The sequence below is a fragment of the Mobula birostris genome, chromosome 11 (genome assembly GCF_030028105.1).
Source record: "Mobula birostris isolate sMobBir1 chromosome 11, sMobBir1.hap1, whole genome shotgun sequence".
Classification (NCBI taxonomy): domain Eukaryota; kingdom Metazoa; phylum Chordata; class Chondrichthyes; order Myliobatiformes; family Myliobatidae; genus Mobula; species Mobula birostris.
The window spans coordinates 95,842,868-95,868,313 of NC_092380.1; the positions used below are offsets into that span (position 1 = coordinate 95,842,868).

At 41.2% G+C, this 25,446-nt stretch overlaps 1 protein-coding gene across 2 annotated transcripts in view; it reads right to left on the reverse strand.

Moving 5' to 3' along the window:
* gas2a (growth arrest-specific 2a) overlaps positions 1-25,446 on the reverse strand; it is a 152,718-nt gene that overhangs the window by 39,966 nt on the left and 87,306 nt on the right. For both annotated transcript variants that reach the window (XM_072273176.1, XM_072273175.1), the window contains exon 7: positions 9,060-9,167. In XM_072273176.1, coding sequence (XP_072129277.1) covers positions 9,060-9,167 — 108 coding nt within the window. The remainder of the gene's footprint in view (positions 1-9,059; positions 9,168-25,446) is intronic.

Sequence of the window (25,446 nt, forward strand, 5' to 3'; positions counted from 1 at the left end):
TTTTCCTTTTCAGTGTTAATTCAAAAGTTAGCATATTTATTTTTTAGTATTCTTCAATGGTTTTTGCTGTGAAAGCACTTTTGCGGAAATTATACGAATTTGAGCCTCATTGATCAGACTGGGAGGAGGTAGGTTGAAACCACCTCTATTGAGTTAGTTCTCATTGGGGGATCCATTCATGGAGGTGAAATGTAAGTGCAGTTAGCTCTGTGCCTGAGTAAAAGGTGTATGAGTTTTTTCTCGAGTATAGGTGACATAGCACTCAAAACACAGCACATAAATGTGTAGCTGCATTAAGTAATTAGTAAAGCAAACAAAATGAAAAAACAGCATTTCAAGGGGCTTGATGTACAGAGGAATTAGGTCTTGGTAATATTATGCAAAGTCTTGCTGAGATCACAGTATGTACAATTTGACTTCCTAATGATGAAAAAATTTCCTTGGAGATGATATAATGTAGATGGACTAGATTACATTTTGGAAAAAAGGGATTGTGCTAGGATGACCTAATAGATTTCAATCTTAGAGTTTTATCAAAGAAGTTACCAGGAAAGCTGATGAAGGCCAGGCAGTGAATGTTGTCTACGTGGACGTTAGCATGGCTTTTGACAAGATCGCACATGGGAAGTTAGTCAGGAAGGTTCAGCTGCTCGGCATTCGAAATGAGGTAGTAAACTGGATTAGACATTAGCTTCATGGGAGAAAGCAGAGAGTGCAAGTAGATGGTTGCTTCTCTGACTGCAGGCCTGTGCCTGGTGGTGTGCCACTGCTGAGTCCATTGTTGTTTGTCATCCATATCAAATATTTGAGTGATAAATTGGTGAACTGGATCAGCAAATTTGTGGATATCACCAAGATTTAGGCAGTACAGTAGCACTGTGGTGAGCACAACACTACAGTATGGGCCAATTCAATTCCTGCTGCTGTCTGTCAGGAGTTTATGCATTCTCCACATGACAGAGCGGGTTCTTCCGGGTGCTCTGGTTTCCTCCCACAGTCCAAAGATGTACCAGTTGGTAGGGTAATTGGTCATTGAAAATTGTCCCATCATTAGGCTCAGATTAAATTGGGAGACTGTCGTACAGTGTGGCTCGTAGGGCAGTGCTGTATCTCAATAAATAAAATAAAATTTAAAAAATAGGAGGAGGAGGAGAAGATGGCGATGCGATACAGTGTGCGTGGCCTCTCTGGTGATGAATATCTGTAAGCTGTCAAGTAGGAGGCCATGCACAATTCTGATTTGATGGAGGCAGGCGTGACAGCATGGAGGAACATCTGGTGAAGCTTCTGAAATGCCTGCTTCGCTGCCGCTGCTACTGTGTGATCAGAAATCTCCGGAGGAAAGGCCCCGAATCCTCGGCTTTGCCTGTTGCTTGGTGGCCAGGGCTGGGGTCGAAGCGCTTGGCATAGATGGTGCTTGGTGCTCGGTGTCGGAGGGCTGGTCAGAGGCTCGAAGTTTTTGGACAGACTCAGAGTCGGACTGTGGTCGGGTGCTTCCAGGATGCTGCATCCGCAAGTTTGCAGTGCTGGAAGCTCATGGCAGGGAGAGTTTCTCCCTTCTACCGGCTGCGTGAGATGTTGGGGCTATCGGGACTTTGAGACTTTTTTTTACCGTGCCCATGGTCTGCTCTTATCAAATTACGGTATTGCTTTGCACTGTTGTAACTATATGTTATAATTATGTGATTTTTGTCAGTTTTAGTCTTGGTCTGTCTTGTGTTTTTGTGATATCATACCGGAGGAACATTGTATCATTTTTTAAAGCATGCATTTCTAAATGACAATAAACGAGGACCAAGTGTCCTCATAATCTAATCTAATCTAAATAAAAAATTGGGGGTGTATTGGACAGTGAGGAAGACTATCAAAACTTGCAGTGGAATCTAGACCAGCTGGAAATATAGGCTGAGAAATGGCAAATGGGATTTAGTGCAGACAAGTGTGAGGAGTTGCGCTTTGGGGTATCTTACACGGTAAGCAGTAGGGCACTGAAGAATGCAGTAGGGCATAAGGATCTGGGAATACATCTCCATAATTCTTTGAAATGGTGTCACAGGTAGACAGGATCACAAAGAAAGCTTTTCGCACATTGACCTTCATATATCAATGTATTGAGTTCAGAAGTTGGGATGCTATGTTGAAATAGTATTGGACGTTGGTTAGGCCTAATGTGAAGTACTGTGTCTAGTTTTGGTCACAGGAAGGATGTAAATAAAATTGAAGTTGCTGAGAAAATTTACAGAGATGTTGCCAGGACAGGACTTGTTTACCTGAGTTATAGGGAAAGCCTGAATAGGTTAGGACTTCATTCCCTAGAATGCAAAGGTTGAGGGGAGAGTTGATAGAGGTGAACAACATTGAGGAGTATAGATAAGGTAAATGCAAGCAGGCTTTTTCCACTGAGATTAGATGAGACTACAACTAGCGATCATGGGGTTAAGGGTAAACGGTGAAATGTTTAAGAGGAACAGGAGGGGGAGCTTCTTTACTCTGAGTCTGGTGCAGATCGATGGAACTAGGCAGATTAATGGCTTGTCACAGACTGGATCAGCTGAAGGACCAGTTTCAGTGCTGTAGTAATCTATGACTCTGTTCTATTTAGATTCAAAAAGATTAACAATCAATAGAGTTTAGTAAGATGATCTTATAAAATGCAAGTTTCTTAACAGAGTTACCCAAAGCATATGCTGGGAGCTGGGTTTCAACAGCTGGAAAGGCTAAAATGACAAGAGGAGACTGCTTTACACTCAGATACAGTAGATACAAATCTGTAGTGTTCTCTATGCCACAGGAGTATGTATGCTCAATTGTTGAGTATACTCAAAGCTGCATTTTTAAAAAATAGACTCTTAAGTACCCAGTGAATATGAGATAGGAAAGTGGACTTGAGTTAGAATGATACAGTAAACTCTAGGGTCAAGTTAAGCTGCTTCTGTTCCGACGACGCAACCAGCTGATCCAATTCCCGCGGGACACGTCCACCTCCCTCAAAGAGCTGACAACAACACACTGCATTGATGGAAACCTAGAAAGATGCACTACTTACCGAGGAAGCGTGGGAAAAGAGCTGGGCTGCTGGTCAGATTGAAGCTGAGGGGCTTCAGGGTCCCTATGCCCACCATCCTATTAGCTAATGTGCAAGCCATAGAGAACAAGGTGGATGATCTTAAAGGGAGACTCACCTACTACAGGGAGATGCAGAACTGCTGTGTATTCTGTTTCACCGAGACCTGGCTCTCCCCTGCCACCCCTGACTGTGCCATTCAACTGGAGGGATTTTCAATCCATCGGATGGACCGCACAGCGTCTTCGGGCAAGACGAGGGGAGGTGGTGTCTGCCTACTGATCAACACTGGGTGGTGCTCGGACACAGTGGCACTGACAAGCTCCTGCAGTCCGGACCTGGAACACCTGTTGGTGAAATGTCGTCCCTACTATCTGCCACAGGAATTCACCTTGGTCATACTGACAGCAGTCTACATTCCCCCCCCTCCCCGCAAGGCGGATGTGGAGTGTGTTCTGAACATACTGTATGCAAACATCGGTGAACTTCAGACCAGGTATCTGGAGGCTTTGCTCATTACAGCTGGGGACTTTAACCAGGCCAACCTCAGAAAGGCACTGCCAAAGTTATACCAACATGTCTCCTGCCCCACTAGAGGCCTGAATATACTTGACCACTGCTACACAGCAGTCAAGGATGCCCACCGTTCCATCCCATGACCATATTTCGGAAAATCAGACCATCAGGTCGTACTCCTCCTCCTGGCTTACAAACAGAAACTGAAGCGGGAGGTCACGGTGACAAAGTAGTGTTGCATTGGACGGAGGAAACAGATGAGGTCCTCTGTGACTGCTTTGAATCGGTGGACTGGTTAGTATTTAAGGACTCAGCAGCTAACCTCAATGAGTATGCCTCAGCTGTCACAGACTTTATTTGGAAATGCACAGAGGACTATGTGTCTCACAAGACAATCTGGGTATTCCCTAACCGAAAACCTTGGATGAATTATGAGGTCAAGTCCCTTTTAAAGGCTAGAGCTGCGGCTTTTAGGTCTGGGGTTACCAGTCGCTACATGGAATCCAGGCGTGAACTCCAGAAAGCCATTAAGGGCGCCAAGAGGCAATATCGAGCCAAGTTGGAAGCCCAGGCTAACCAAAGGGATGCCAGTAGACTATGGCAGGGTCTAAATGAGATCACTAGGTGCAAAGAAAAGGTTGGGAATATCAATAACTCTGGCGCTTCTCTTCCTGACGAACTTAACGTACTCTACGCAAGATTCGAACAGAAAAGGAGCATCCCGCTCCCTCCGGATGAACCGGACCTGGCAGCATCGAGATTCATCGTCACCGAGGAGGACGTTAGAAGGGCCTTCCTGAAGATAAATCCAAGGAAGGCAACGGGCCCAAATGGCGTCCCAGGACAGGTTCTCCGGGCCTGTGCAAGCGAGCTAGCTGGAGTGTTTGCTGACATCTTCAACTGCTCCTTGCTTCAGTCTAAGATCCCCTTGTGTTTTAAGAAGAAAATGATAATCCCAGTGCCGAAGAAGAGCAAGGTGGTATGCCTGAATGACTATCGACCTGTGGCTCTGACATCAATTGCTATGAAATGCTTCGAGAGATTGGTTATGGCACACATCAACCACCGCCTACCGGTCAACCTCGATGCTTTGCATTTCGCCTACCACAGCAACAGATCAATGGCAGATGCCATCTCTCTGGCCCTACATTCCTGCTTAGAACACCTGGAGAATAAAGACGTATACGTAAGGCTCCTTTTCATTGATTACAGCTCTGCCTTTAATACCATCATTCCAAATAAACTGATTCCTAAGCTCCAGAACCTGGGCCTTAGCACTCAGATCTGCAGCTGGATCTTCAACTTCCTCACAGACAGGACCCAGGCTATAAAAATAAGGGACAAGCTCTCTTCTACAATCACTCTGAGCTCTGGTGCCCCAAAAGGCTGTGTACTCAGCCCCCTGCTGTACTCACTGTACACCCATGATTGTGTAGACAAGTTTCCATCAAACTCAACATACAAGTTTGCTGATGACACAACAATTTTAGGCTGTATCTCGGGTAATGATGAGTTTGAGTACAGAGAGGAAATTAAGAACCTGGTGGCATGGTGCGAAGACAATAACCTATCCCTCAACGTCAGCAAGACGAAGGTTGTTGACTTCAGAAGGAGTAGCAGACCGCACGACCCAATTTACAACGGTGGTGCGCAAGTGGAACAGGTCAAAAGCTTTAAGTTCCTTGGGGACAATATCACAAATGACCTGACTTGGTCCAACCAAGCAGAGTTCACTACCAAGAAGGCCCACCAGCGCCTTTACTTCCTGAGAAAACTAAAGAAATTTGGCCTGTCCCCTAAAACCCTCAATAATTTTTACAGATGCACTGTAGAAAGCATTCTTCTAGGGTGCACCACAACCTGGTATGGAAGTTGTCCTGTCCAAGACTGAAAGAAGCTGCAGAAGATCGTGAACACGGTGCAGCACATCACACAAACCAATCTTCTGTCCTTGCACTCACTTTACACCGCACGCTATCGGAGCAGTGCTGCCAGGATAATCAAGGACACGACCCACCCAGCCAACACACTTTTCATCCCTCTTCCCTCTGGGAGAAGGTTCAGGAGCTTGAAGACTTGTACGGCCAGATTTGGGAACAGCTTCTTTCCAACTGTGATAAGACTGCTGAACGGATCCTGACCTGGATCTGGGCCGTAGCCTCCAAATATCCGGACCTGCCTCTTGTTTTTTTTGCACTACCTTACTTCCCATTTTTCTATTTTCTATTTAGGATTTATAATTTAAATTCTTAATATTTACTAATTTTAACTATTTTTTATGTTTAATATTTGTAATCCAGGGAGTGTGAAGCGCAGAATCAAATGTCACTGTGATGATTGTACGTTCTAGTACCAATTGTTTGGCGACAATAAAGTATAAAGTATAAAGTATTTCTTAATGGGGGATATATTAGTCTGTAGCTCAAATAAGAAAGCAGATCTCATGTACTACTGTGAAGTATCTTCATCTTGAAACTGAATGAGCTGCATATTTTTACACTTCATTTGTTCCATAATTTTATTGGGCTCTAGAAGTTTGGAAAAAATGAAATTCATTAATGGTTCCTAAAATTCTAGCTGGAGGAAATTACAACCAATTCATAAACTTCACAAGACTTCCCTAATTTTATGGTTATAATATAACACATACATCCATGAAGAATCTGTAGTACCTGTATTGGTACAGTTATTCACTGGGGCAAAGTATCAAAGGTTAGCGCTAAGGAGACATAATCTCCATTTATCTGAATTGACCCGGACCATCCTCAGTAGAAAGCAAGTCATTTGAATGAGAATCCACCCATTCAGAGAAGGAGCATGAAAGGTTTCATGTCTGAGGAGCATTTGATGGCTCTGGGTCTGTACTCACTGCAGTTTAGAAAAATGAAGGGGAACTCATCGAAACCTATCAAATATCAAAAGATCTAAATAGAGTAGACGTAGAGAAGATGTTTCTTATAGTGGGGAAGTCTAGGACTAGAGGGCACAGCCTCAGAACAGAAGGATGTACCTTTAGAAAAGAAATGAGGAGGAATTTCTTTAGCCAGAGGGTGGTGAATCAATGGAATTCATTGCCACAGACGGCTGTGGGGGTCAAGTCATCGGGTATATTTAAAGTGGAAGTAAGTAGCTTCTTGATTGGTAAAGCAGTCAAACGTTATGGGGAAACGGCAGGAGAATGGGATTGAGAGGAATAATAAATCAACCATGATTGAATAGCAGAGCAGACTCGATGGTCTGAATGGCCTAATTCTATTCCTATGTCTTACGGTCATTCCCTTATGCATCCAGATCCCCCTCAGCATGTGTTGCCTTATGTATACCATATGCAGGATTCATTGCACAAAGCAGCACCTTCTGAACCTGTGAACTTCACCACAAGACCAACAAATGATCAGGAATCCAAAACTCCATTGTGCTACATCCTGTTAACATCATAATTCTTTCATTATTCCTAGGTCAAAATCCTAGAAATCTTTACCTAATTGCAACTAGGGAGCATCTGTAACACTTCCAGCAACATGTACTCAAAAGATCTAAGAGTGGAAAAGAAAATGCAATTTTGTAAGCAAGCATGACAATGGATACTTTTTAAAAAATTAAATGAGAATCAAAATCAGGCAAGCATTTGAAGCACCAAATTTCCCTCAGCCAGCATTCAGCACCTTTTGTGTTTTTGTCAACAATATACAGACTATTATAATCAATGAAAAGTAATATAATTGCAAAAGGACAAATTAAAACAGTATGTCCTTGGAAATTTGAGAAAGAATTTGATAGGAATTTAAGAAATTTATTGAAGATAATGTACTTACAATTTTGTTTAAGTATATTTCCTTTCAAAATGAGCAGCAGACTTTTGTTTAAGATCATTTCAATTTTGGCAGCTATACTTTTTTAGAAGAACAATGAAACATTATTTGTCTAGGGGGCCATACTGGAGTTTATAACAAGAAAAACAGTTTTAGCAAAGCTATGCTATATCTGAGTACATGTTACATACATTAACTTTTGATAGTTTTACCATTCCTTTAAGCACCCTGTTGGTCTTTTCACTGCTGACTCATCATGAGTCACGTCTGTTATCCCAGACACAAAAAGATTCTGGAAACCAAGATTAAATGATGTTGCTATCTAACTAAACAAATTGAAAATACTTTAGTCCTGCTCTGTTATAAGTTATGTATAGGTTGAAATAATTTGGGATTTATATAACCAAGATTGGCAGTATTGTTCTACTCCCTGCAGAGAAATCTCTTTTATACATGCATACAGTATATCCTGGAATCTCGAATGATGCCAGATTATTAAATCACCAGCTTCCACTTACTGTCAAAATAAATGACAAATTCAGCTGCCCATGGACTACTAGTTGCAAAACTAATAGAAACAAGTAAGCCAAGCAGAATAAAATTTCAAATTTACCATAATTATCTGTGAACCTGTTATGTCACTGTGTTCCTTTAAATATGGTAAGACTTTCATTTAATGGTATATTTAATAAAACTCCTCATTTGAATCATTCAGGTTTAGTGAATTAAAACCAAAATAACATACTGTTGCAACATCAAGGAGGTCCAATATCACCAAGAAACCATTAACAAAGATAAGCAGTGACTCTTAAAGGAATGGTGGCTTGTAGCTCCTGGTGGCATTGGACAAATTTGAAAAAGTGTCTAGCAAAAAACAAAAATACTGACCATAGGCAAGATAAATCGCCTTAGTTTTTAAACAAAATACTGGTGTTTGAAGTGTCAAGGAGAAGCACGCCTTTGAAACACCTTGCAAGTTAAACAAGTGTTCTGCATGGCCCTGATGCACAACCGTCAAAATATTGGGAAGTTTGGAAAAAGAGGCTAATAAAATTCTGAGTGTAACCTTCAACCTGATTAATTTATAAAGTCAGCGTTGGGGAAGTTCCCAACTGGATTTGCCAGCGGTGACAAGAGCCACCATTGATTGCTGCTATAAAGCATGGGAACAAATCAAAAAAACAAAAGAAACAGAAGCAAGATTAAGCCATTCACCACTTGTGCTTCTCTAGATTTCAAACAGCTTTTAGCAGTGATATTTCCCACGTAGATGAATGATTAAGAACCAAGTTTCTGGATCTAAAATGGCAATAACTACTTGCATTATCCAGACTTTTTGCAATAAAATTTTAATATATAATTCTTATTTAAATTATAGAATACTTAACTTATTTCACTAAAGCCAAGTTATATAAGCACGTATTTACAGTACAGTGTATATACAAGTTAGATGTATATATACCCTTGTAAATGCATAGTTTACATGAGTTGTTGGAAAAGTGTTGGAAATACTTAAAACTTAAATTTAACTGACCCATACTTAAGTGTGAATCTAGTTACACAAACTGGAAAAACAAAATGTTCTCTCACAACACTTGTATGCCAAGGGTCACACATACCTGCATTAAATGTGTATTCTGTCGCAAAAATTAATCTAGTTCATTTACCCGAATGAATAGAATCTTTTCTCCAACACGATATCGTCCTTGAGAAAGTCGTTCCACAGAAAACTTTTGTGGACATTTACAAGGGGGATCTTCCGAAATCTGTTTCACCTAAAAGAAAATTAATTATACTGAAAATCATAGCTTAGAGTAAAATATATAATATGACAAATCTTTATAAATACAAGGTTATAAACACCTTTTAATATCTTATTACAAATAGTTATTTACTATCCAAAAGTTAGTGTTTATCTTAGGATATCCACTCAACATGTTTTATCAAGTATACACAGTCCAACTTTGTTTCATTTGAAATTGGGATCATAACCAGATCTTGCCCAGTAATACACTGTAGCTCTGATGAAGAGACTTGGCCGAAAACATTGACTGTTTAATCTTTTCCGTAGATGCTGCCTAGCCTGCAGAGTTCCTCCAGCATTTTGTGTGTATTACTTTGATTTCCAGTATCTACAGATTTTCTCTTGCCCAGTACGTTTTCCTTCTCCTTTAGAAATCTAAGGTATTAGCCCTCAACCATCAGTCTCCTGAACTAGAGGGGATAACTTCAGTCAACTTCACTTTCTCCATCACAGAACTGTTCCCACAACCTATGGACTCACTTTCAAGGACTCTTCGTCTCCAGTTCTCAATATTTATTGCTTGCTTGGTTATTTATTTGTTTGTATTATTCTTTATTTTGTCTTTCTTTCTTTTTGTATTTGTGCAGTTTGTTTTATTTTGCACGCTGGTTGTCTGCCCTATTGGTGTAGTGTAGTCTTTCATTGATACCATTATGGTTACTGAATTTATTGGGTAGGCCCACAAGAAATATCAGGAGTGTAAATGGTGACATACATGCGCTTTGATATGATAATAAGTTTACTTTGAACTTTAAGATATACCACACTTTGTCAAATATATGGAGTAGAATTCTTTTTTTAGTGATTCCATTAATCAACAATTTAATTATTCTATTAATCCATTGTTAAAAAAAAGTACACCCAATTGTATCTTCTGGAGTCAGACATTTAAAAAATACACATTAAGCTTATTACAGTACTAAGGATCCACAAATTCTTTCATTTTTGTTGGAAAGGAATAGCACCCAAAAAAAGTTTCACTGAAGTCTGATTTATTAAACAGGTTCTTTGGCCAGTTTAACTGTTTTCATTCAATGTCGCTATCCATTGGAAAGTTATTCGGCAGCAATCCTGTTTAAGAATTTTCACCTTTTCATTTCCAGAAATTCCGTTAAGAGATACTCTGACCATACACGGAATTTTTATTTGTTCTCTCTGAAGTCAGGTAGTACAATGCTAATCATACGAAATATTAAGCTGCTAGGTCAGTGGGGTGGGGGGGTTCTTAGAGAGAACCATTGAAACATAGAAAACCTACAGCACAATAAAGGCCCTTCAGCACACGATGCTGTGCCAAGCATGTCCTTACTTTAGCAATTACCTAGGGTTACCCACAGCCTTCTATTTCTCTAAGCTCCACAAACCTATCCAGGAGTCTCTTAAAAGACCCTATCGTATCCGCCTCCACCACCGTTGCGGTAGCCCATTCCACGCACTCACCACTCTCTGCGTAAAAACCTTACCCCTTTCATCTCCTCTGTACCTACTTCCAAGCACCTTAAAACTGTGCTCTCTTGTGTTAGCCATTTCAGCTCTGGGAAAAGCCTCTGCCTATCCACACGATCAATGCCTCTCATTATCTTGTACACCTCTATCAGGCCACCTTTCATCCTCCGTCGCTCCAAGGGGAAAAGGCCGAGTTCATTCAAACTATTCTCATAAGGCATGCTCCCCAATCCAGGCAACGTCCTTGTAAATCTCCTCTGCACCCTTTCTATGGTTTCCATATCCTTCCTATAGTGAGGCAACCAGAATTGAGCACAGTACTCCAAGTGGGGTCCGACCAGGGTCCTATATAGCTGCAACATTACTTCTCAGCTCCTAAACTCAATCCCATGATCAATGAAGGCCAATGCACTGTATGCTTTCTTAACTACAGAGTCAACCTAGCAGTTTTCAGTGTCCTGTGGACTCGGACCCCAAGATCCCTCTGATACTCCACACTGCCAAGAGTCTTACCATTAATACTATATTCTACCATCATATTTGACCTACCAAAATGAACCACCTCACACCTATCTGGGTTGAACTCCATCTGCCACTTTTCAGCCCAGTTTTGCATCCTATCAATGTCCCGCTGTTTCCTCTGACAGCCCTCCACACTTTCCACAACCTTTGTGTCATATGCAAATTTACAAACCCATCCCTCCACTTCCTCATCCAGGTCATTTATAAAAATCACGAAGAGAAGGGGTCCCAGAACAGATCACTGAGGCACACCATTGATCACCAATCTCTATGCAGAATATGACTATCAACAACTACTCTTTGCCTTCTGTGGGCAAGCCGACTCTGAATCCACAAAGCAATGATCCCATGCATCCTTACTTTCTCAATAAGCCTTGCATGGGGTACCTTATCAAATGCCTTGATGAAATCCAAATACACTACATCAACTGCTCTACCTTCATTAATATGTTTAGTCACATCCTCAAAGAATTCAATCAGGCTCATAAGGCACAACCTGCCATTGACAAAGCCATGCTGACTATTCCTAATCAAGTGCCTCTCCAAGTGTTCATAAGTCCTGCCTCTTAGGATCTTTTCCATCAGCTTACCAACCACTGAAGTAAGGCTTACTGGTCTATAATTTCCTGGGCTATCACTACTCACTTTGTTGAATAAGGGAACAACATCTGCAACTGTTCAATCCTCCGGATCCTCTCTCGTCCCCATTGATGATGCAAAGATCATCGCCAGAGGCTCAGCAATCTCCTCCCTCGCCTCCCCTCCTATGTAAAAATCTATCTAACTGTTTCTTAAATATATTTAGTAAAGAAGCCTCAACTACCTCCCTGGGCAGAGACTCCTCATCTCCGTCCTAAATCTTCTCCCCTGAATCCTGAGGCAATGTCTCCTAGTTCTAGTCTCACCTACCAATGGAAACAACTTTCCTACTTCTATCTTATCTATCCCTTTCAAAATTTTGTATGTTTCTATAAGATCCCCTCTCATTCTTCTGAACTCCAGAGAGTATAGTCCCAGGCGACTTAATCCCTCCTCATAGGTTAACCCCTTCATCCCTGGAATCAATGTGGTGAACCTCCTCTGCAAGTATGGAGACCAGAAATGCACACAGTATTCCAGGTGCGGCCTCAGCAGTACCCTGTATAGTTGCAGCATGACCTTCCTGCTCAATTTCAATCCCTCTAGCAATGAAGGCCAACATTCCGTTTGCCTTCTTAATAACCTGTTGTACCTGCAAGCCAACTTTTTGTGATTCATGCACAAGCACTCCCAAGTCCCTCTGCACAACAGCATGCTGCAATTTTTCACCATTTAAATAATATCCTGCTCTTCTATTATTCCTTCCAAAGTGGATGATCTTGCAGTTACCAACGTTGTATTCCATCTGCTAGACCTTGGCTCACTCACTTAACGTAACTATACCCCTCTGCAGACTCTCCACATCCTCTGTACAATTTGCTTTTCCACTCAGTTTAGTGTCATTAGCAAATTTTGCTATGCTACACTCAGTCCCTTCTTCTAAATCATCAATGTAAATACAGCACCAACCCCTGCACCACCCTACTCACCACTGACCGCCAACTGGAGAAACACCCATTTATACCAACTCTCTGCCTTCTATCGGTTAACCAATCCAGTAACCATGCCAATACCCTTCCTCCGACTGCATGCATCTGTATCTTCTTTATAAGTCTCTTGTGCGGCAACATATCGAACGCCTTCTGTAAATCCAAGTATACGATATCCACCTGTTCCCCTCTCCACTGCACTCAATATGTCCTCAAAGAACTCCAGTAAATTTGTCAAACAGGACCTGCCCATTCTGAATCCATGCTGAGTCTGTCCAATGGAACCAAAACTTTCTAAATGTTTAGTTGCCTGTCTTTTGCCTACATCCTTTTTTAAAAAGTGGTGTGACATTTGCTATCTTCCAGTCTGCCAGGACCTGCCCAGAGTCTAGAGAATTTTAGTAAATGATTACCAACGTGTCTACTATAACCTCCGCCAATTCCCTCAGCACCCTGGAAAGCATCCCATCAGGACCAAGGGACTTATCTACCTTCAGGGCCTCTAGTTTGCTCATCACTATTTCTTTAGTGACAGTAATTTTATCGAGGTTCTCACCTCCAATTCGTCCATAACATCATTCTTTGGCATATTAGACATGTCAACCACCGTGAAGACTGACACAAAATAGTCATTCAATGCCTCAGCCATTTCCTTATCACCCAATATCAATTTTCTCCTCGTCTTCCAAGGGACCTACGTTGATTTTAGCCACCCTCTTCCGCTTTATATATTTATTAAAACTTTTGCATCTGTTTTTATATTTTGTGTTAATTTACTTTCATACTCTATCTTCCCTTTCCTTATTTCTTGTTTTGTTGTTCTTTGTTGTTTTTAAAGTTTTCCCAATCCTCCAGTCTCCTACTACTCTTTGCAACTTTGTACACATGAGCTTTTAATTTGATACTATCTTTTATTTCCTTAGTTATCCAAGGCTGGCTCTCCCCACACTTAACTGTCCTTACTTTTGACTGAAATATACTTTTGCTGAGCACTGTGAAAATCTCTTTGAAGGTATTCCACTGTTCCTCAACTGTCCTACCAAATAGCCTGTGCTCCCAATCCACATTAGCCAACTCCTCCCTCATCCCCTTGTAGTCTCCCTTGTTCATGCATAATACATCTGTCTTAGATCTGTTTCATCTTCCATCTGTATGCAAAATTCAATCATACTGTGATCACTCTTTCCAAGAGGATCCCTGACTACAAGATTTTTAATCTTAGCTGTCTCATTGGACAGGACTAGATCTAAGATTTTCCCTTGTAGGTAGACCATGCTGCTCAAGAAAACCATCATGGATGCATTCTATGAAGTTCTACTCTTGACTTCCTTGACCAACCTGATTCACCCAATCTATGTGGAAGTTAAAATCCCCCATGACAACTGCTGTTCCGTTCTTACAAACCTCAGTTATTTCTTGGTTAATCACCTCTGCCACTGCAATATTCTTATTAAATGGCCTATAGACAACACCCACCAGTGATTTTTTCCCTTTACTATTCTTAATCTCTACCCAGATGGACTCAAAATTCTGCTCTGTAGATCTTATATCATCTCTCACTATCACCCTGATCTCAACCCTAATCAAGAGCGCAACCCCACCTCTTCTGCCTTCCTGCCTATCTTTCCATATTACCTGATACCCTTGGATATTTAATTCCCAGTTTTCTCCACCTTGCAACCAGGTTTCTGTAATGGCCACTAAATCATATGCCTTGGTACTGATCTGTGCCACAAGTTCACTAAGCTTGTTTCTAATACCACAGGCATTTAGATAAAGTGCCCTTATACTCATTGTCCTTTTAGAATCTAGCGACGTTTGCGATTTTTGCTTTTTACTTTTATGCACTCTACTCTTACTTTTTTCTTCACTAACTCCAACTTTGGTCTGTGCATCACTTCCCTTTTCTTTTCTGTGTGGGTTCCCATCCACCTGCCATATTAGTTTAAATCCTCCCCAAAAGCACTAGCAAACAATCTCCCTAGGCCATTGATCCTGAGCCTGCCCAAATGTAGACCGTCCAGACAGTACTAGTCCCACCTCCCCCAGAAGTGGTTCCAATGCCCCAAGAATCCTTAATCTCTCCCTCCTGCACCACTGCTCAAGCCACATATTCATTCTAGCTTTCCTGCTATTCCAACTCTAGCTAGCACATGGCACCGGTAATAATCCTGAGATTATTACCTTTGAGGTCCTACTCTTTAATTTGTCTCCTAGCTCCCTAACTTCAGCTTGTAGAACCTCATCCCGCTTTCTTCCTACTTCTGCCTTCACCTGATGAGCTATCTCCCCCAACAGACTCCAAAGTGGTATATCTGTCACACTTGGTTGGTCCTATTCTCTCATGTCTTATCCTCTTGCTCTTCATATACTTGTAGATTTGCTTGGGGCTTTCCATAATCCTGTCCACCGAGGTCTTCTCACAGCCCCTTCTGGCTCTCCTAATTTCATTCTTAAGCTCCTTCCTGCTTGCTTCATAATCTTCTAGATCTCTATCATTACCTAGTTTCTTTGAACCTTTCATAAGCTTTTCTTTTCCTCTTGACTAGATTTACAACTACCTGTGTACACCACAGTTCCTGTACCCTACCATCCTTTCCCTGTCTCATTGGAACGTACCTATGCAGAATTCCACACAAATATCCCCTGAACATTTGCCACTTTTCTGCCGTACATTTCCCTGAGAACATCTGTTCCCAATTTCTGCTTTCAAGTTCCTGCCTGATCGCCTCATATTTCCCCTTACTCCAAATTAAACTCTTTCCTAACTTGTCTGTTCCTATCCTTCTCAGATCAAGTACAGCCTTTCCTCTTGTAGGCTTATCTACATACTGTGTAAAGAAACCTTCTTGACACACCTAACAAACTCCACCCCATCTAAACCCTTGCTCTAGGGAGATGCCAATTAATACTTGGGAAATTAAAATCTTCCACCACGACAACCCTGTTATTATTACACCTTTCCTGAATCTGTCTCCCTATCTGCTCCTTGATGTCCCTGTTACTATTGGGTGGTCTATAAAAAATACCCAGTAGAGTTATTGACCCCTTCCTGTTTCTAACTTCCACCCACAGAGACTCAGTAGACAATGCCTCCTTGACTTCCTCCTTTTCTGCAGCCATGACACTATCTCTGATCAGCAGTGCCACGCCCCCACCTCTTTTGCCGCCCCTCCCTGTCCTTTCTGAAACATCTAAAGCCTGGCACTCTAAGTAACCATTCCTGCCCCTGAGCCATCCAAGTCTCTGTAATGGCCACAACATCACAACTCTAAGTACTGATCCACATTCTAAGCTCATCTGCTTTGTTCAAAATATCCCCTGCATTAAAATAGACACATCTCAAACCATCGGTCTGAGCGCATCCCTTCTCTATCACCTGCCTATCCTCCCTCTCGCACTGTCTACAAGCTCTCTCTATTTCCTCCGTCTCTTCACTTTGGTTCCCACCCCCTTGCAATTCTAGTTTAAACTCACCCCAATAGCTGTAGCAAACCTCCCCACCAGGATATTGGTCCACCTCGGATTCAAGTGTAACCCAGCCTATTTGTACAGGTCATGCCTGCCCCAAGAGGTCTCAAAAATCCAGAAATCTGAATCCCTGCCTCCCTGCTCCAATCCCTCAGACATCCATTTATCAACTACCTCACTCTATTCCTCTACTCAATGTCGTGTGGCACAGACAGTAATACCGAGATTACTACCTTTGAGGTCCTGCTTCTCGACTTCCTTCCTAACTCCCTGTAGTCTGTTTTCAGGACCTCCTCCCTATTCCTACCTATGTCATTGGTACCAATATGTACCACGACCACTGGCTGTTCTCCTTCCCACTTCAGGAAATCGTGGACGCGATCAGAAACATCCCAGACCCTGGCACCTGGGAGGAAAACTACCATCCAAGTTTCTTTCCTGCATCCACAGAATCGCCTGTCTGAACTCCTAACTATAGAGTCCCCTATCACTGCTGCCATCCTCTTTCTTTCCCTACCATTCTGAGCCACAGGGCCAGACTCTGGGCCAGAGGCATGGCCACTGTGGCTTCCCCCAGGTAGCTCGCCCCTCCCCAACAGTACTCAAACAGGAGTATTTATTATTAAGACCACAGGGGTACTCTCTAGTATCTGATATTCTAACCTTGATATGACTAGAGACCCTGTAATTTTTAGAGCATAAAGTCAAACATTAAGAAAGGAAATATACATGCCACCTACCATCTACACTCTGTAAGTGAGGGAGTGCTGAAAGACCATAGTGAACAGCACCTGGAAGAAGTATAAAGTAGCAAATGCAAAGGATGTACTCAGGGTTGGGGTTTCAATGTCCGTCACCAAGAGTGGCAAGGTAACACCTCTGCAGACTGAATTGCCATGGTGCTGAAGTACATACCTGCCAAAATTGATCTGCAGCAAACAGTAAGTGAACTGAGGTGTGTGATGTAGCTACATGATCTTCACTGATCTATGTGTGGCAGAAGCCGTGTCCATGCTAGCAGACAATCACTATGGCGACAACTCACTGAGGACACACTCATCACGTTGTACTAAATGGATTAATATTAAGAGTAATCTGGCAACTTGAAGCTACATTCAGGAGCTCTGTAGACTACCAGCGGCTGAACCTTTTCCCAGTACATTGTGTAATATGAATGACGAGCATTCCTCTCACTCTACCATTAATATCAGGATAGAAGGTTAGGCCTGGTTTGATGCAGACTGCAGAAAAGCATGCTGAGAGCAGTTCCAGAAGGTACCAGCTCTGTGAAGTAGGTCACTCTCTGGGTATTCTGGAGTATGCAAATCACTCTTTGACATCCCAGAGGCTTTCCATGAGGAATATAGCAGAGAATATGATGCAAAGTTTCAAAAATGCTCACCACTATCCAGTGAAAGTAGTCCACTTGATTGGCATCAAATAAATGAGTCTAAATATGCTTTCTTCAGTGTGGACCTATAAAATACCCTGGCCTGACTGCTCAGACAGCACTCCTCAAACATGTAACCTCTCCCTCCAAGGACAAGGGCAGCAGGTTCTTGGAATCAGGAGACAGAAGGCATATGAGCAGAATTAGGCCATTTGGCCCATCAAGACTGTTCCACCATTCTATCATGACTGATTTATTTTCCAACTCAACTCCATTTTCTTGCCTTCTCCCTGCAACCTTTGACACCTTTATCAATCAACCTCCTCTTTAAATATACCCAATGATTTGGACTCCACAGCTGCCTTTGGCAATGAATTACACAGATTCACCACTGGCTAAACAAAGTCCTCCACATATTTCTTCTAAAGGTATAGACCTCTACACTGATACTGTGCCTTCTGGTCCTAGACTCTGCCATGTCTAAACACTGCCACTAGCAGGTTCTCCTTTAAGTTATGCGTTATTATGACTTGGAAATATAAAATTGATTCTCATCATTGGGTTCTTAGTTGCTTTAGCAATAGAGCTATTGCATCTTAATTTTGTATTTTTGACTTATTTTGTCAAAAGTATTTTGATGCAAGATTGTGGGTTGAATGAGCTATTCCTGTGCTGTATTGCTCTATATTATAAAATGGTTGGTTGGCATCCATCTGTCTCAAGGGACAATGGGTTATAATGTGATCATCATCACAAGCCTGGGCAGAAAGTATGGAGATCCTGAGCTGCCCAGTGGTGAAGATCCCTCTCTCAACCTCATCAATGTAGTCTGAAGGAAAGCTTATGAAACAATACGCTTGGCACCAGATGGGCTGCAGGAGCTGCCAGAAGGATGTTCAATGGCATCCAGCCATCTTAGGGGCTCCACGCTGGATTTACTCTTATAGCCTTTGTCTCTCCCTAGTTTACCCACAAAGCAATGGAGCTATTTACCCATAGCTAGGTCCTACAGTGGATTAAATACTTTTATGTTTACTATGCGGCAATTTCAAATAATAATGGAACAAACCTTGTGCTGTGTCAATATTCATCTCTACAGCATTTACAGATCTGACACCTAAAATGGAGACCTGACATTAACACTTCAGCTGCTGAATAGAGCTTACAAATCCTTCTTTATGCACAGAATGAGGGAATGGCTTGTGAGGTTAGTACTTATCCATTCTTAATCACCCTTGAAAGGAATGTGATGCTGAGTAATAGCCTTGCCTACTGAGAAGAAAGAGTACCAAACGAGGCATTCCTGCAGAGATGCTGAGTTGGGAGATGAATGAAAGTTGATATATTTTCAAATTGGAAAGGTTTATGACTTGAAGAAGAACTTGCCAGAAAAAACTACATTCCTAAACATCTTCTGCTCCTGTCCATGTAGTGGGAGATCTTGCAGCTTGGAAAGTGCCATTAAAGAAGCTATTCTGCCTTTGCTCAAAAGTTTTGCCCATTTCTTAAGCTAGACAGATAGATATCTACAGGCTTGGTGTAGCTGTAGTTGAAGGCGATTTCATTATTCACCAACGCATTACAGTACACTAGGAGCAGGTGGAAAAAGACAGCGCTTCTCAGTGTTCTAACTAAAAGTAGATTCAAACACTGACCCAGATTTCCTCAACTTCCCACAAATTGCTTCTAAATGACCGAAATGCACAAACAATATAAAGTGGCCACCCTGAAGATGAAAGGTAGTTGCTTAACAACGCAATAATGAGCATTCTACAGCTGAAAACTTACGATTAATAAGATCCTCTAATTAGAGATAAGGTAACGATCCGAATCAGGATAGACACAACAGAAGCCTTAAATTCTGCAGTATATTCTATGGGCGATCAGGAGGACTCTCACGTGATAGAATTTTGTCAATTGTTTAAGTTCAAAGTACATTCATTATTGAAGTAGGTATAAATGATACAACCTTGAAAATTGTCTGCTTACAGGCAACCACAAAGCAAGAAACCCAAAAGAACCTAATAAAAAAAGACCAACACCCAATGCACAGAAAAAAAGGAAAAAAAGACTGTCATTTGAGATATCAAACGTAAATTTGCACCTTTTCCATTTATTGCTAAAATATACAGATGGATATAATGGGTTAAGATGGAACTAATAAATGGCAACTCTTTACTTTTTTTGATGGGAATCATCAAATATACTTGTTTAGGACACTACATTTGAAATCCACAGTCACAGCCATGCATTCTTCAGAATGCAGCATCAATTCACGATGTTTCAAAAATTCATCGATACTCAAAATCGATGAATCCTGGACGGCGGACTCAGGTCATGAGTGCAATTCCCCTTTAAGAAAATGGAAGCGGGGATGGCAAGCTGGTCTACAGGTGCAATTGAAACACCGAGGCCTTAGAACCCCCGCTCCCGACCACTCTGCTGGGGAATGTACAGTCTTGGGAAAACAAAATTGAAGACCTCAGAGTAAGATTGCAGTACCAGAGGGAGTTCAGGGACTGTTATGCATTTTGCTTCATAGAAACATGGCAATCCTCTGCCATTTTGGACACGGCGCTGCAGCCCAATGGTTTCATCATTCTCCACAAAGACAGGATAGTTCAGTGCTTTAAGGGGGTGGTGGACAGATGTAGCAGTTCTGCCTCAGTCATGCTTACTCATCCTGAACATCTAGTGGAACATCTAGTGAGACTAAACAGCGCAGCACTGGTGGTGAGGACCAAGGGGGTATGGTCAAGGGAGGCAGAGGAGTGCTTACAGGACTGCTTTGAGTTGGTGGCCTGGACAATATGCAGGGGTTCATCATTGAATAATAATGAACATAAAAAATAGGAGCAGGAGCAGGCCATCTGGCCTATCGAGACTGCTCTGTCATTCAATAAGATCATGGCTGATCTGGCCATGGACTTATCTCTACCTACCTGCCTCTTCCCCATAACCCTTAATAGCCTTACTATGCAAAAATCTATCCAACCTTGTCTTAAGTATATTTACTGAGGTAGCCTCCACTGCTCCATTGGGCAGAGAATTCCACAGATTAGCCACTCCCTGGGAAAAGCAGTTCCTCCTCACTTCCATCCTAAATCTACTCCCCTGAATCTTGAGGCTACATCCCCTACTTCTAGTCTCACCTACCAGTGGAAACAACTTTCTTGTCTCTATCTTATTCCTTTCATTTTTTTTATGTTTCTATAAGATCTCCTCTCATTCTTCTGAATTCCAGTAAGTACAGTCACAGGTAACTCAATCTCTCCTTGTAGTCTAACCCCCTCATCTCTGGAATCAACCTGTTGAACCTCCTCTGCACTGCCTCCAAAGCCAGTATATCCTTCCTCAAGTAAGGAGACAAGAACTGCACACAGAACTCCAGGTGCAGCCTCACCAGTACCCTGTACAGTTGCAGCATAACCTCTCTGCTCTTAATTTCAATCCCTCTAGCAACGAAGGCCAACGTTCCTTCTTGGTAACCTGCTACACCTGCAAACCAACCTTTTGGGACTCATGCACAAGCACTCCCAAGTCCCTCTACCCAGCAGCATGCTGCAATTTTTTATCATTTAAATAATAATTTGCTCTTTTATTTTTCCTTACAAAGTGGATGACCTCGCATTTACCAACATTGCACTCCATTTACCAGACCCTTGCCCACTCCCTTAACCTATCTATATCTCTCTGCAGACTCTCCATACATTTTGCACAATTTGCTTTTCCACTCAATTTAGTATCATCAGCAAACGTATATACACTACACTTGATCCTCTCTTCCAGATCCTTAATGTATACCGTGAACAATTGTGGGCCCAGCACCGACCCCGGTGGCACACTGCTCACCACTTATTGCCAACCAGAATAACACCCATGTATCCCAATTCTCTGCTTTCTATTAGTTAACCAATCCTCTATCCATGCTAATACATCACCCCCAACTCTATGCACCCTTATCTTATGGATAAGTCTTTCATGTGCCACTGTATTGAATGCCTTCTGGAAATCCAAGTAAATAATATCCATCTGTTCCCCTCTATCCACTGCGCTCGTTATATCCTCAAGAACTCCAGTAAATTTGTCAAACAGGACTTGTCTTTGCTGAATCCATGCAGCGTCTGCCTGATGGATCTATTTATTTCCAGATGCCTCACTATTTCTTCTTTAGTGATAGTTTCAAGCATTTTCCCAACTACAGGTGTTATACTAACTAGCCTGTAGTTACCTGCCTTTTGCCTACATCTTTTTTTGAACAGTGGCGTGACATTCGCCATCTTCCAATCTGCTAGGACCTGCCCAGAGTCCAGAGAATTTTAGTAAATCATTACCAAAGCCTCTACTATAACTTCTATTTTTTTCAGTACCCTGGGATGCATTCCATCAGGACCAAGGGATTTACCTATCTTCAGGCCCTTAAGTTTACTCAGCACAACTACTTAAGTGATAGCTATTGCATCAAGGTCCTCATCTCCTATCGCATCTATATATGTCACAGTTGTCACCAACTTCATCAAAACCTGTGTGGATGAGTTTGTGCCTTCAGGAACATACTGGACATACCTAAATCAAAAGCCATGGGTGAACTAGGAGATTCGTATTCTGCTGAGGGCTAGATCTGTGGCATTCTGTGGTGACCCAGAATTATACAAGGAGTCCAGGAACAACTTACAGAAGGCTATTTTAAGAGCAAAAAGACAATTTGATTGAGGATTTAGATGTAATTGAATATTTTGAGAAGTTGGTCACGGTGAGGATCAACTCCTGTCTAAGAAAAGACCTGGATCTGCTGCAATTTACCTATTGCCATGATAGGTCTACAGCAGATGCAATCTCATTGGCTCTCCATCAGCCTTGGATCACCTGGACAATAGTAATACCTATGTCAGGCTGCTGATAACTGATTATACCTCAGCATTCAACACAATCATACCCTCAGTTCTAATCAACAAGCTCCAAAATCTGGGCCTCAGTACCTTCCTCTGTAACTGGATCTTTAACTTCTTCAGTGAGAGACCACAGTCTGAGCAGATTGGAAATATCATCTCCTCCTCACTGAAAGCAAAACTGGTGAACTTCAAGGATGCATGCTTAGTCCACTGTCCTACCCTCTTTCCACACAAGACCGAGTGGCTAGGCACAGCTCAAGCGGCACGCACTAATTTGCCAATGATACAATTGTTGTTGGCAGAATTTCAGATGGTGATGAGGAGGCCTACAGGAATGAGAAAGATCAGCTGGTTGAGTGTCATAACAACAATAATTCTGTACTCAACATCAGTAAGATCAAGGAATTGATTTTGGACTTCAGGAAGGGGAAGTCGAGGAAAACACTCCAGTCCTTATTGAGGGATCAGCAGTGGAAAGGATGAGCAATTTGAAGTTACTGGGCATCAACATCTTTGAAGATCTCTCCTGGGCCCAATATATTGATGCAATTACAAAGAAAGCATGGCAGCGGCTATATTTCATTAGGAGTTCGAGGAAACTTGGTATGTCACTAAAGACACAAATTTCTACAGATGCACCGTGGAGAACATTCTAACTGGTTGCATCACCATCTGGTATGGAGGATCACTACAAAGGATTGAAAAAGGCTTCAGAAAGTTGTAAGTTCTGCCAGCTCCATCATGGACACTAGGTTCCCCAGCATCGAGGACATCTTTAAAAGGCAATGCCTCAAAAAGGCAGCAACCATCATTAACACCGATCACCTAGGACATGCCCTCTTCTCACTGCTACCATCAAGGAGGTGGTACATTTTAGGAACAACTTCTTTCCCTCCACCATCAGATTTCTGAATGGATAAAGAATCCACAAACACTACCACACAATTTTTTTCCCTTTCATTTTGCAATACTTACTTAATTTTATTTTTACATTTACTTCTTATTGTAACTTATACATATTGCAGTGTACTGCTGTCACAAAACACCAAATTTCACGACATATGCCAGGGAGCCTAAATATGTTTCTGTTTGCATAAAATCCATAAGTATTTCATAGTGTTTTAGACATCTCTAATCATGCAAAAAACTAACAGTTGAACCAATTTAAAAACAAATGAGTAAAGCTTGCCTAACTAAAAAAAACACGTTAGAGGTAAGAAGAATGGCACTGAATGAGTTATGAGAAGTTAGTAAGTTCTTTTATCTTTTGAGAGGTGGTCAATACTGTTGAGGTCAACATTTATTGCACATTCCTGTGAGCGGATTACCCTGATGGCAGCTAAGGAACAACCAGATTATTGTGGAATTGGAGTCAGATACAGCACTTGCCGGCTAATTAGTGACCAAGTTGAGATTTTATGGTGACCTGATAGGTTCCTGGTTATCAATGTCATTAAGAATGATTGATCATCACAGATTTATTAAGTCATTTGAACTTAAATTTCATGTCTGCTGCTTCGGGATGCAAACATGGTTTAATGACGATGTTTCAAGCTTTTGTGTACTATTCTATTTAATTTTCTACATTGATGGAGAACCCACAGTAGATTGTACATAGAAGCTACCCAACCACCATGGAAATTTTGCATTTCTTGTATGTAATTGCTACAAGAATACTTACCAGGCAGTAAAGAACTTTGTAACATTTTGAGATAATGAAAGAAGCTATTATTCTTTATGTAAGTATAAGTAAGTCTAGAAATTCAATACTCATTTCTACATGGCAATACAATAGCATTACCTACCTCCATTAAAACAATGGAAAGTTGTCAGGTTCTGGGAATTGTTACTCATTAATGACAATAGTCTTTTTATTATTGTTAGTTTGAAAATAATATTTGTATTGAGTCTTTGTGCTCATTTCAGTATTGTTTTCTTTGTGATATACACTTCTCAATTAGAAAGGTTAATGCAAAGTATTATTTAATCAAATACACATTTTTGAAACTTCCTTACTTTCATCAACAATATCACCATTATCAGTTTTCAAGGGCTGAAATTTCTTTTGGCTGCACCATCTTACAAATATTTTTTTAAAACTGTGATTTTAAGATTACTTGAAATTGTTTTCATATTCCCTTTTAGTTGCAGTATGAATATCTGTTCTGGCCTTTCATTGCTCTGTGTTTTTTTTTCTAGCTGCCAGAGCCTGGGCTAGTTGTCTGTTTGCCTTTATATTTCTTTTCTGTTTTCTATCAGTCTTATCTTATGTCTTTGTTGAGTGGAACTTTGCCTCAAAGCAACATAAACTGGTTCATTATCACATTGTTTTATTGAATCTCAAAATAGTATCACTGTACCAATTAAACATTTATCCTGTTTAGCATAGTTTGTGTTTTGTCACAAAGAAATTAGTCTTATTCATATTTAGATTTATGGCAAATATAATCTGTCCCTCTCTTTCAAGTAGTAGCTTGAGTTTGATCACAGCATGACCTTTATTAAATGGAGAGTCTACTCAATTCTGAAGAACCTTGATCAGCCTCGATCTAATGTTCAGTTTTGGTAGCACACTTTATTGATTTGGAATGTACCAAAGTATTTTTAAGGGATTAGATTATGAAGACATTAATACTTGGTTTGGAAAGTTGGAATGATCCAGTCTAAATATTAAAGACATTTGATTAGTAGATTGAGAATAACTACTTCATTTGGCGAGAAATCAAGAATAAAAAAACAATATACTAAAATTAGAACTAAGCTATGCAAAAATAAAGTCAGAAAACACTCATTGTGTAATGAACATCTGGATCTCATTATTCTCAATGGCTGTGAATGCTAGGTTAACCAACATTTCCAAGATTTAATTTAATACATTTTTATTAGTCAATAATACAAAGGATATGGAACAATCATAGGCAAGCAGTCCAGTAATGATTTAAATTGAATTGTGGAAAACAC